At 40.2% G+C, this 13,706-nt stretch overlaps 1 protein-coding gene across 3 annotated transcripts in view; it reads left to right on the top strand.

Annotated features, from left to right (window-relative positions):
* The window catches only part of pip5k1bb (phosphatidylinositol-4-phosphate 5-kinase, type I, beta b), a 41,534-nt gene extending 27,893 nt beyond the window's left edge, over positions 1-13,641 (top strand). For all 3 annotated transcript variants that reach the window (XM_088994254.1, XM_088994255.1, XM_088994256.1), the window contains exons 8-15: positions 546-748; positions 1,252-1,335; positions 2,056-2,104; positions 2,239-2,323; positions 4,251-4,412; positions 6,505-6,631; positions 11,500-11,623; positions 12,688-13,641. In XM_088994254.1, coding sequence (XP_088850380.1) covers positions 546-748; positions 1,252-1,335; positions 2,056-2,104; positions 2,239-2,323; positions 4,251-4,412; positions 6,505-6,631; positions 11,500-11,623; positions 12,688-12,690 — 837 coding nt within the window. In that variant the 3' untranslated portion in view covers positions 12,691-13,641. The remainder of the gene's footprint in view (positions 1-545; positions 749-1,251; positions 1,336-2,055; positions 2,105-2,238; positions 2,324-4,250; positions 4,413-6,504; positions 6,632-11,499; positions 11,624-12,687) is intronic.
* Positions 13,642-13,706: the final 65 nt, after the last annotated feature.

Raw genomic sequence — 13,706 nt, 5'->3', positions numbered from 1 at the left:
CACTCACGGTTGGCTCAATGCGCGCTCTATTTTAGCCTCTCCAAGCCAAGCCTGAAGGAGACGAGATGTCGGGAGACTTTGGGAACTGGGTGAAAGGCTCCTCACAAGGGTCGCTGTGTAACACTTTGTGGAGAAACACCTTGTTTATTTGGCCCCAATCCGGTTTGAACAGAAATTTCCTCAGAGCGGTCTCGCCGCCCTTTGAGGTGATGACGCATGTAGCTGATGTTGATTTATGTGTGACATGATATGCTGTGGTCATAAATTTGTCCCATTTTGAGAATCTTTATAATAAGAATCTCTCTCTCTCTCTCTCTCTCTCTCTCTCTCTCTCTCTCTCTCTCTCTCTCTCTCTCTCTCTCTCTCTCTCTCTCTCTCTCTCTCTCTCTCTCTTACTTTATTTTAATGTATTTTACTTTGTTTAACTTCATTGTATTTTATTATATTTTGTTATATTTAATTTTAATGTTAATTTTTGACGTTATATTTTTTTATTTTTTTATTTATATTTCTTTATATTTATGTCTACTTTTTTCTCATTTTAGGTGCTGGAGAGTTTTAAGATCATGGACTACAGTCTGCTGTTGGGTGTCCACGTCCTGCACCAGAACCAGAGAGAAGGGCTCGAGCATGGCCAAGCGGGGGGTGACCGATCCAGGCCTGTGGGCCAGAGAGTTCTCTACTCCACCGCCTTGGAGTCCATCCAAGGGGACGGAAAGGCGGCTGAAGCCCTTACCACAGACGACACGTGAGTGGGCTCAAATGCAGAACGCACACATTCATACTATGTAGCCCCACGTCTGTGTAAGCTCTCAGTCGTACAGGAGTGGTCCATCGATGAGAAGGTTTCTTCAGCCGTCATCTGTACAAAAGTGAAGGTTTCGGACGTTTCGCCTCCTATCCAAGAGGCTTCGTCAGCGAACTAAAGTCTGACTGGTCGTATCGGCCCCATTTATATATCCCTAATGTCCAGACCTGGTGGCGCCGGACACAGCTATGATAGGTCCCTACTCTCAGGTTGGGGGGGGGGGGGGACCCCCCCCCTGTGGCCCCACTGATTGTCCCTACATTCCTCAGGAATGTAGGGACGAAACCTTCACTTTTGTACAGATGACGGCTGAAGAAACCTTCTCATCGATATGTAGCCCCACCCTTAATTGCCACCACTGTCCTTATATTTACACTTTTTTGTTTGATTAGTACCCAAAAAAGAAATGCCAAGTCTTTTATCACAATGTTCTATGTCTCCAGCATGGGTGGCATCCCGGCCAAAACGCACAAAGAAGAGAAACTGCTCATCTTCCTTGGCATCATAGATATTCTGCAGTCATATAGGTACGGTGGTTAGACATTAGATAATTACAATGTCTTCTATATGTATATATCTATTTTTTTTCAAATGTCATATTTTCTATTGTGTATTTTTTCATGCTGTTTTCTGGGGTTTCAAGGTGTGGAAAATGTTGTTTATGATTTAGTTATAAAGCAGATGATTCAAACCAAGCCCTTTGGCAAGAGTAATAATGCTCCATTTTGATTAAAACTACCATTGAGCAGTATGTTTATTATTCTAGTTTCTAGTTTAGTCTAGCTAGCGAAAATATTAAAATTTTGCACCACTACAAAGGACATAAATAAACAAAAAAAAGTTTCTGATAGTCAATGAAGACTGAACAATGAGTATCCAAAAGGTTAACCCTTTTGAGCAACTTTTCCCCTTTTTTCTACTACACACTGGTTTGTTTTAATTGGGGAGGGGAGTGCGGTAATGGAGAGTGACGCCTTTTAGCTCATAGGACGTCTGTGAATATAAAAGTGGCACTTGTAGTATTGGTTGCTTGCTGAGGTGAGATCAGCTCCAGTGGGATAAATACTCAAGACCCAATTATTTTTGAAAACAGACCCTTAAATGTAAAAACGTTACATAATCCCAAACAAGGTTGCACTTTAGCTAGTGGTGCCAAAAGGGGGTTGGGGGGTTTATGATTTCATGAAATGTCAAAGATTTTTTTTTAATTTTTTTTTACAATAAACTGTATTGTTGGGTCTCTGCAGATTCATTAAGAAGTTGGAGCATTCATGGAAAGCTCTGGTGTATGATGGCGTAAGTCTATGACCTCATCATACTGCCTGAAAGAGCAGCTTTTTCCCCTGTTTTGTTTAGTTTTTTATTTGAAACAAGCCTTCTACTGTATACGATCATAAAATCAACTCTGACACATTTTTTTTCTACCCCAGGATTCCGTGTCGGTGCACCGGCCAGGTTTCTATGCCAGCCGCTTTCTCAAGTTCATGAGCACTCGGGTCTTCAGGAAGACTCAGCGTAAGTTTGCCTTTCCTGTCACAAAATAGAGGAAGATGCTTTTTTTCGTAAACGCAGTCATCCAATTGACCAATGTGGCGGAACGCTATTGTGAAATTAAGCAGAGGAATAGTTCCTTGTATTGTCTTCCTGATCATGTGACTTGCTTGTGCTTAGGAAAAAATGTGAAGCATTTGGCCAACGGCATGCTGAACCCTCCCATCATAAAAATAATGTCATTTTTAGTCAAATGAATGGCTATAATTTACCATGTATGGCCAATGGACACCTGTTCAGGAACTGTTCGGGAGATATTTATGATAGTAGTTATCGCGGTTGTAGTCTGCAAAGATTCTTGTCATATTTTGGTTCCCTCATTTGATGAAATTAGAATAGTGGCAAAATTGTCAATATTTGGCAAGTACAGTGATACCTCAGCTCACGAACTTAATTGGTTCAGAGAAAGTTTGTGTAAGCCGAAAAGTGTGTCTTCCAAACATTAATTTCCCATAGGAGACCATTAAAAATTAGAATAAAAAACTACACAAAAGATACCTTATTTTATGTATAGGACAACCGACGTCTCCGGACAAGTTGTGTCCATAATTTGTTAAATGGCTTCAAATGACTTCTACTGAGCGTATTTTACAAAGATTCCACCGCATATAGCTATATTTTATGTTTTAAGACTCGTGCTGAATATTCCGGAAGTCTTGTTTTTGAGTTGGTGACGTCACTGAGGGAACGCCCCTGACCGAAAAAAAGGACACATTGTAGCAGTCCTTCCATCACGTCAATGCTTGTTTGTTCTGAAAACCTCGTGTTGCACCAGAAAGAGCCAGAAGAGGGCGTCCAAGCTCCATGTAAGGAATTTATCAGCCTGTGGAAACGGGCTGATTAATTCCTCACAGGAGCTTAGTGGCCATTTTATGCCTCTTTTTGGGTGAGACATTTCCCCCCAATGTTGCCTCAGAATGGCACGGAATAAATTCTTTAATCGATTGCAAACATGTATGCTTTCCTCTTCAGAACTATTTGAATCATATTCATAACTGGATGTGTAACAAGAAAGCATATTAACCGAATCTGAAGCCATTGTTTTGATTCTCCAGCAATGCAAGACGTCTTGGTGTGACGTCACGAACTGGGGGCGGGACTTTCTGAAAATGCCCAATTCGCAGCTCAATTTTTTGCAGATTTTGGACACTTTAAGTCATTTTTATTGGTGTTTTGCATTTGAATAAAAATATGACACTGTGTGTTTTGGGTATATTAGATGCTATAAAACGTTTTTCTGATGTCAGTTAGGAAACAAAAAAGTGACGTCGGTTGTCCTTTAAAACTACACAAAAATATACCTTATTTTCTGCATGATAAATGTGCTATTGTTTTGTAATTAAAGAAATAAACTGTACTGTATAATAAAGTCGCGATGATACCCTTACACACTGTCCCCTGCTAGCTGCTTTTGGTTAATCCAAATTAACAGACGTTTTTTAACCTCTTGTATTGCCTGAGACCGTTGCTGAGACGAGGTATCACTGTAAGTGGATTTCGTCTAAATGCATATTGCAGAAATATAAAACCAAAAATATTGACAATATCTCTGCAGATCTTATCATGTTTTTGCATCACTTCACAAAACTGTGTTTCACCCACCTTCCTTCAAAAGTACAATCATCAATCCAATGATTGATTGCCCAGCAAGTAAAAATAGTGTTTCTAATTTCAACCCCGATGAGAGCTTTTGAAGTCGATTTAGATTGAGCCACTCTCATGTGAAGATTACACCGGCTATAGACATATTTGAGATTATAAAACCACCCATCCGGGCCCCCCTGCGGGAACGAACGTGGTCGAAGTGATGATGTGAGAACTTAGCAAAGGTATTAGTCTGCACTTCAGTCTGATTCCCCCCTGACCCCCTTTTTTTTGCATTCATGTGCAGAGATTCGATTTTCCCCTTCAAAGAAGACTCGCACATCAATCCATGCTCTGAAGTCGTCCTCTCAGGAGATCCTTTCATCGCAGGTGGATGAGAGGGATGAGGGCATGAGCAGGGGGGATCGGCGGTGGGGGGCTCGCAGTCTGGCAAGTCTGGATGGAAAAGGTACATTAAAAAAGCCTAACGTTTTGTCGTTTCATCATCTGCGCACCCTGTGGTCAACTTTTATGGACCATGACAAGCACTTTGATGACACATCAGCCGTCGCTTAAAGGACAACCGGACAAGTAGTGTCCATAATTTGTAAAATCGCTTCAAATGACTTCTACTGAACGTATTTTACAAAGAATCCACCACATCTCGCTATATTTTACGTTTTAAGACTCGCGCTGAATATTCCGGAAGTCTTATTTTTGAGTTGGTGACGAGTCCTCACCCTACGTCACTGAAGGAACGCCCCTAACCGAGAAAAGACATACCTTGCATCACCTCAATGCATTTTGCGGTACTTTGTTTGGTCAGAAAACTTCGTGTTGATCCATGTTGATGACGAAATTAGAAAGAAAACACATAAATAACGCGATGGTGAATTGTTGTGTGTTGCGCCAAGATTTCTACAGTCTATTTGATGTTCGCTTACAAAAAAACGTCCCAGGAGACAATTTCGACGGAGCTTTGTCGCCATCTTCTGCCTTTTTTGGGTACTATGAGTACTAAAGAGTTTGTCACCACATTTGGATTGGATTGGATTGGATTTGCCTTTATTAGTCTCACAGTGGAGAAATTTACATTTCACAGCAGCAAAGTGATGAAAGGAATGAAAGTAGAAAAACAAAATACATGAGCTGCTCTCGGGGCGCCGTCTTGAAGTCAAAAGAACAAAAAAACTAAATAACAAATAATATGACAGCATAGAGACAATATGACAAAACAAAGACACAGAGAGACATTCATTCTTCAGGACTTGCTGTACCCTCTTTGTGATGACATGCAGCAGTTCTAGATGAAAGAGGAGAGGATCAAAGCGTCTTTCCACCAGTGGATCAGGGACATTTCTCTCCAGACGCATCTAAATGACCGGAATAAATTCTTTAATCAATTGCAAACCTGTATGCTTTCCTCTTCAGAACTATTTGAATCATATTCATAACTGGATGTGTAACAAGAAAGCATCTTCTCTGAATCTGAAGCCATTGTTTTGATTCTCGAGCAAGGCAAGACGTCTTGTCGTGACACCACAAACAAGGGGGTGGGACCTTCTGAAACTGGCCACTTCTGGGTTCAATTTGAAGTAGTTTTTGGACACTTTAAGTCATTTTTATTGGTGTTTTGCATTTGACTAAAAATATCATACTGTGTGTTTTGGGTATTTTAGATGCTATAAAAGTTTTTCTGATGTCGGTTAGGAAACAAAAAAGTGATGTCGGTTGTCCTTTAATTGGCCTGTAAAAACATTGAGAAGCTTGCATAAGAAGTGACTATTTAGTTGAATAACCTCCCCGAGTCATTTGAAGACCACTTTTCAAGGGGAGCAGTTTAGGAACATTAAACACCTCACGGCCAACTTTAGGCAAACAAGCATTCGCTTTTCACATTCAAACCTATGGAAAGCATTGAGTCTACGATGAACGAAACGTTCCTGCTATTGGAATAGAAAAAAAGGTGAAATGACAATGTATTCTTATTTATTTTAAATTAAACCTCTACTAAATATATTACACAAACACGACTTCACGTTCCAGCAATTATCCTTGCGGAATTAATGGAGCGCTCCATTGTGGTCCGCTAATAGGGCTATTTAGCTGGATGACCGGATAGATAGCTGACTATCTATTAGCTAGCTAGCTAGCTTTCCATCTATTTGAGTTATTCCGGGTTGAGTGAAAGCTGGCGCGTGTGGCTGCCGCTGCTCACCCACAGAAAAACGTATGTGACCTTGAGAGTTTTGAAAGGCGCTGTATTATTATTATTATTATATGCTATTATTATTATTCTATTATTATTATATGCTAGCGCTCCACAATAGAGCGCTAACACGCTAGCGTTACAAAAGGGGGCGCTAGCGTGGTGTCGGTCAATACTGAGCACTACAGAAATAGCACAGTCAAATAATTTATCCTGGTTTATTCATGGTTAGAATAATTTCTTGACACAATGTAAGATTTTCTACACTCTATCCTGTGATTCAATGCAACCTTTTATGTGAATACTTCTCCTTCCTGTGATCATTTCCATTGTGTGACTTTTGTGTTTCCAGCCGTGTTGGGTTCATATCATCATAGTGAGCTGGTCCCCACCAACTCTTCTTACTTCAATGACTCCTCCATGGGCACGCTGTCCTCCTCCTCCGTCTTGGTGGGCATGGACAACCAAACAGATGAAAGGTAAGGCGCCGTGAGGTTGGATCAATTTTGCTTTTGGCCAATGATGTCACTCACGTCAGCCATTCATTTTCTATTGGGCGCATCGTCATTAGGCAATGCAGCGAGGTATTCTCTAGACAACCGATGGTGCGGCACACATGCTGATAGACAACCATCCACAACTTCATCTACTCCAAAATGCAATTTAGAGTCTTCAACTAATCTAACAATAACGCCCAACATTGAATCTAATTTATAAAATAGATTAATATAGATATACAGTGCTACCTTGGCTTAGGAACTGAATTGGTTTCCAGACAGAGTGTGTCAGGCGAAAAGTGTGTATCTCAAAAATTATTATCCCATAGAAAACCATTAAAATGAGAATAATCCGTTCCCAGGTACCCATAAAACATAATTTTCCACTTTCTAATTTTCTAAACCTTAAAACTACAGAAAATATAACTATTTTATGTATAATAAATGTGCTATAGTATTATAATTAAATAAATAAACTGTACTTAATAATAAAGTGGTTGTATTTACCTTTGTGATGGTCGTTGATGGCTTGATGGAATGGAGTGGCCGGTTTCATCAGCATTAAACACTTGATGAGGAACATAGCCATCTTCTTTCACTATCTTGAGAAATTATCCCTTGGAGGTGCTTTCTCTGCGATAATTTTACCTTTTTCCTCATCAATTGTGTTCTGTTTAGCTGGGTTGATAGCTTTTTGCATCAAGTGTACAGATGGTTTGTGCGGGTTATTTGTGGAGCCTGATTGATAGGATATTTTAACCTTCCAGTCTACACTCTGCTTTTCAACTATCAAAGATGAAACGAGTCCAAATTTCACTGTTTTCTATCCATTTTCTCACCATTTCACTTTTTTTTCAGTTTTGTTTTTTTGTTTTAACCTTTGTCATCTCACTTTCGTGTGTGTGTGTGTTTTCTCACTCTCTCTGTCGTCTGCCTGTCTGTTTAATGTTCAACCCCCTCCCCTCCCCTGCTGCGTTCTTGACCAATCACGTGGCTTTAACCGAAAACTGGGGGCAGGGAATATAGTACAAAACAGTCGGCCACCATTTTCTTGTTAGGAGAACGGGCTCGTTCGCGAATAACACATCACTCATTGTGGCTGCCCCGTGTGTATCCCGAAAAATAGTTTGTATGCCAAAGTAAAGTTTTCATAAATGTAACGATCGCAAAACGAAGTTTGTAAGCCACGGGGTTCGTAAACCGAGGTATCACTGTACATTAATTAATTCATACATGAATTCATCATACCTTCAAAAACGTTCTGTTTGCCTGCGACTGCACACACCTTTCACGACATTTGTCAATTGTGACTGCATAAACAAGTTGCCACGTAGCGGTAGATGAGTCCAAATGTAATAATCATGATTCACCTCTAAATAACTGACATAGCTTAATTGCATTTGCTCCTGGTTTTATTCTGCTCTAAATTACCACACCTAATAATTATTTTGTGGATTTGGAATGACATGCAAGACATCCTGAATAATATTAGTATAGTATTTTTATGGTTTCAATCCTTTTTTGTTGAAGGCTACATTGCTTCTACATATATTGAGCATAAAGTGTGTGACACAGGCACCGCCTCTTCTAAATACTATACAGGTGTCAAAGTCAAGGCCCAGGGCCCAAATCTGGCCCGTCACATCATTTTATTCGGTCTGCGAAAGGTAATCCAACTTTTGAATTTCCATCATGCTTGCTAAAGCCCAAACCAAAATGTCAAATTGTCAGATGTAAACCACAAATTTGAAAACTAGTTATTCATTAATTTGTTTTGCGCCCTATATGTAATATGTGATGTGGACTAAACATTCTAATGCCCAAATCCATAACGGCCCCCCTAGTGGAAACCATAACTACAATGTGGCCCGCGGCAAAAAAAACAAGAATTTTACACCCTTGCCACAGTGGATAAGTGGTTCTTATTGTCATGGCGAGCAAGATTAGAACACCAGCCAGGACACCTCTCACTTTAGTTTGTAGAGAATATCATCTTAGCTTCTTTGGCTCGTCTCTATCTCTCCACTGATGCATGTTGACCACATTTGCAAAGAGTGAGTGAAAAAAACAACACGCTTCCTCCTCTCTGTTGCTTTAATTCTGTCACGGCTGACTGGCCCGCATAAGTGTAGTCTAGTACCGGTATTTGAAAACATAACACCGCCAGGCCCTGGCCTTGAGGACCAGAAGGAGGTCATGCACATGTGTGCGCAGGGGGTGCGGGTGTTTTAATAGGCGCGGCCGCACATCGACATGTCTCGTTCCCACGCCACGGTCGCTTTTGCCTTTAAGTTACACGCTTCTTATTGGCAATAAATACGTCATAGAAGAGATGACTCAGTGCCTCCACAATACGTGAGCAGTGCATGGCACTCGGTTATACGTTTCCTCCCTGCGAGCATCCGTGAAGGTGTCGTCGCTCTATTACAGGGTTTGGATTACCTCACTGGGTTTTAGTGTACATCATGAAATATTCAGGCTCGTGTTACATCAGTGGCTTCAAACTTCCCAGTGGATGGCTTCACCTCTGGCCTTTGAGAGGCGATAATGCACATTGATCCAGCAAGCCTCTTTTTTGAAAAGAAGTAGAAGCTTTTTGAGAGCCGTGCATAGAAATAAAGGATGGCACATTTTAAAGTGTAACACTTGCATATGTGAATATTGTTACCCTTGGTAGTTTTACTTTTGTAGGCAAAATTATTCGCAGAGCAAAATACAATACTGGAGTGTTCAGCTTGAGCTCTTGAAAGCAAAACAACTCATCTGCTTTCCCCGAGTGGAGAAAAGTAAAATTCATATGTTGCAGTTGAATAATAATAATAATAATACAGTGATACCTCAGTTTACAAACTCAATTGGTTCCCAGAAAGTGTGTGTAAGGCGAAAGGTTCATCTGCTGAACATTTATTTACCATAAGAAACCATTAAAAATTAGAATAATCCGTTCCCAGGTCCCCATAAAATATACTTTTCTACTAAATAAGCCATAAAACTACACAAAAGATACCTTATTTTATGTATAATAAATGTGCTATTGTATTGTAATTAAAGAAATAAACTGTACTGTATAATAAAGTCGTTTTATTTACCTTTGTGATGGTCGTTGATGTAGTTGATGATATCCAAGTGAAGTTGCCGTGCTTTCTCGGTGATAATACCCTTACTCACAATGTCCCCTGCTAGCTGCTTTTCGTTAATCCAAATCAACATACCTTTTTCAACCTCTTCTATTGGCTGAGACTGTTGGTTAGACGACACAGAAACACCCTTAGCCACATGTAGCGTACTGGGACACTAAGTCATACAAACGCACACCTTGTTCGTGTTTTTCAATGATCTCCTTCTTCTTCTCGACTGTAATTTTCTTTTGTGTCCTCTTCGGCTTAACACTAGCCTGTGGTGGGGTCTTTTCCGTTCCCATAATAGCAAAAGTACTCCACTCGCTAGCAAACCACGTCTGCATTCAAAGCGGGTGTGGAAAACTAGTCCGCCAGCCACCGTAGCGCTGTTCGACCGTGTGGTTTGGTGTGCATCCGCCAAAAACTAGTCCGCCAGCCACCAGTGCTGTGTGGTTTGGTTCATCCGCCGAAAACTAGTTTGTATGCCCAGATTATCTTCTCACAAATTTAATGTTCGGAAAGCAAAAAGTTTGTGAGCTAAAATGCTCGTAAGCCAAGGTATCACTGTACATTTTATTTCTAAGTGCCTTTCATAACTCTCAAGGACACTTTACAGCCACAGGATACATTTTTTTTTTTTCTGAGTAGAAATTAAGGGTAGCAAATATGACAAAGGGTGGCGGGTGGCGCGGTGAGGCAGTGGTGGCGCATCAACCTCACAACGCACTGAGTGCAGAGGTCGTGGGTTAGATCCCAGCTCTGGACCTACTGTATGGGGTTTGTTCTCCCTGGGCCTGTGTGTGTTTTCTACGGGTACTCCAGTCTCCCGCATGACAAAAACATGCACGGCAGGCTGATTGAACTCTCTGAATTGATCCTCGTGTGAGCGCGGATGGCTTTTTTTGTATGTGTGTGCCCTGCAATTGGGTGGCAACCGGTTCAGGGTGTCCCCCGACTACTGCTGGAAGACAGCTGGGATTGGATCCAGCACCCTGTGGCGACGCTTGTAAGGTTGAAGCGGATAGGAAGTGAAAGTGTGGTGTGGATGGATGGATGGATGGATGGATGGATGGATGGATGGATGGATAGGTGTTTTGGATGGGTGGCTGGATGGATCGATGGGTGGGTGGAAGGATGGATGGGTGGGTTGTGTGGGTTTTGGGTGGATGGATGAATGGATGGATGGGTGGGTGGGTGGGTTTTTGAATGGGTGGATGGATGTTTTTTTGGATGGGTGGGTGGGTTTGGGTGGAAGGATGGATGAATGGGTTGGGTGGGTGTGTGGGTTTTGGGTGGATGGAAGGATGAATGGGTGGATGGATGGGTTTTTTGGATGGATGGGTGGGTGGGTTTGGGTGGATGAATGGGTGGCTGCAAGAATGGATGAATGGGTTGATGGATGGAAAGTTATGTGCATGTATTCAGGTTGCACAATTTAATCCAGGTCTGCATCACATTGTAAATTGGAATCTGGAATATTAATAAACGGCGGCAAAAGCCCAAGTTACATAAGAAAACCATACAAAGTTATTACATTTTATTTTTATCAACGGTCCAACTAATTTCTTTGGCCCCTAATTAATAGTACTTGTCAATGTGTGAAACCTTCCAAAGCTGACCTCGCTGCCCTGAGTCTTGTAGATGTTCATCCAAAAGTGTTGACACAGCCGCCTGCTGGCATGCGTGCTCTGCACTTGTGGATGTGACAGGCGAGCGTTTCTTGTGTTTTAGAGAGGACGCTGGCTCAAGTTCCACATTCACGCTGGAGGACAGCGCCATCTGCCTGACGTCCGAGCAAAGCACCATGGACGTGGACCTGGACCGCGATGACGGATCGGTTCTCGACGTCTACTTGGTCAGTTGGGCCACACATAAATTGATGCGACCGCATCGAAAGTGGCCGTACAAGCTAACGTTGCCCTCGAGCTAAATTTTGTTTGGTAATAGAGCCCAAACAAAATGGCCGATTTCCATTTCTCTCAAAGACGCTTTCGATTTGAGAAGCAGAAACGTTGCTTTTGACTTTAAAATTCTATTTTGACGTTTTGAAGTTAAACAAGTTCAGTTTGTACAAACAATTGTACATTGTATAAATATTTAACATTTTTCATCTATATATATTGACAAAATACATTAAGATTCGATGACAGATGTTAACGTTTTGGTAAAATCGCTCATTTGATATTTATTTTTCTACATAAACTAAATTAAACAATCATTCAATTTGATAAAAAGGATAATTATGATAATAAACTAGTTATTTTATTATTTGATTTACATCAAACATTTTTAATATTAATATTACAATTCACATTTTTACACGTGCGTGTCCATATGAACACATAAAAAAATCTATTTCAAATGCATTGTTTCTTGCCACATTAATTATTGTCAATTATATATAATCATATTATTGTTCATTATATACTCTGAACTGATTTGATAATCTGTTTTTATTTTATTTTATTTAATACATTTATCTGCGTTCATATGAACACGCTTGGCGTAAATGGGTTAACATTCAACCAATTGTAAAAAAAAAACAAGTAAAATCATTTGTATATACATTTCACACATTAATGATGATATAAACTTAGTTTACTATAATATAGATATCTTATTTAATTGATCATATACATTGATGAAAAGGTTTCTTCAGCCGTCATCTGTACTTCTTTGAAGGTGTCGGACGTTTTGCTTCTTATCCAAGAAACTTAGTCAGCAAACTAAAGTCTTACTGGTAGTTTAGGCCCTATATATCATATATATGAGATATATATGATCATATATATTGAGAACATTTTGGAAAACATTTATTTCCATCTGGACATAATAAGCGAGTTAAGTGAGAGTGCAAGTTTAAAGTTTGTTATTTTGTGGTTCCAATATTCATTCTTTTTTTCTTCTTGTGTGTTGCAGTGAACTGAGGCTCTTCAAACCCTCCACAAGCTTCATTCACAGCCTCCTCCTCCATTTGTTATGCTGCTCCGGCAGTCATGTTGCCACTTTGATTGCCACCGCGAGGTTGACAATGAAGAGACGTCACCCGAATTGACATCTTGTGACATCACACCGTGTGAAGGCACTTTTAAGACGTTGCGTTTCATATATTTTATCATGATCTCCACAGGAACCTGCTCAATAGTATATTTATCGACTATATATTTTAGTCTGCCGAATACTTTTTTCAGCTCCGTTAGTTGCTGATCTGATGAAATGTTTACAGTAGAGCCACAGTAACAGGTCAGATCGTCACATAGTCGAAGGTGACAGAATCCCAACCACCTGAATGCCAGGGGGAGGAAAAACAGAGGAAGACTACACCATCTCCGATGAAAGAAAACAATAGTTTGGAAAACAGTTTGGACTTGAGCAAGAAGTGATGCATAGCAAGGTGGAATGGTTCACATTAGGAAAAACATTATTTTCCTTCTGGACTCTTGACTGTGCTCAGTGACCTCAGATTATTTTGATAGTTTTATTTGTATCATAGAAGGTCTTTTCATACAGAATAATGCCTCCTCTTACTAATCAGTAAGATGCAGTCCGATAACTCATCATCAGCGCTTTCCAAATGTAAATGTTGAATCACTGGATTTTGTGAGTCAATGCTATTAATTTATTATATAAATCAACATTTTATCATTTACTGAAAATCATAAATCACATGAAGACAATGCATATTTATAGACAACCCTCTGAATAAAGTGACATCAACAATCAGCATTGAGCTTTTTCTTTTCCTTAGCCAATTTTTTAAAGACCTCATGAATAAATTGAGCTTTTATTGAGTATCAAACTTGTAGAACATTGCATTTCTAGAAATCCAAAATCACTACAATGATCACGACAATGTTGCTAGACGATCACAATTTCCCATCACTGGTAAACTATTTTCAGAATGGGCCTACAGGCTACTCATGTAGTCCTGAAGGGGC

The sequence above is a fragment of the Hippocampus bargibanti genome, linkage group LG04, assembly GCF_051943395.1.
Source record: "Hippocampus bargibanti isolate YZ-2025 linkage group LG04, ASM5194339v1, whole genome shotgun sequence".
NCBI lineage: Eukaryota > Metazoa > Chordata > Actinopteri > Syngnathiformes > Syngnathidae > Hippocampus > Hippocampus bargibanti.
Note: the sequence above shows the minus strand (reverse complement) of the source record. Positions and strands in the feature narration are given on the sequence as shown.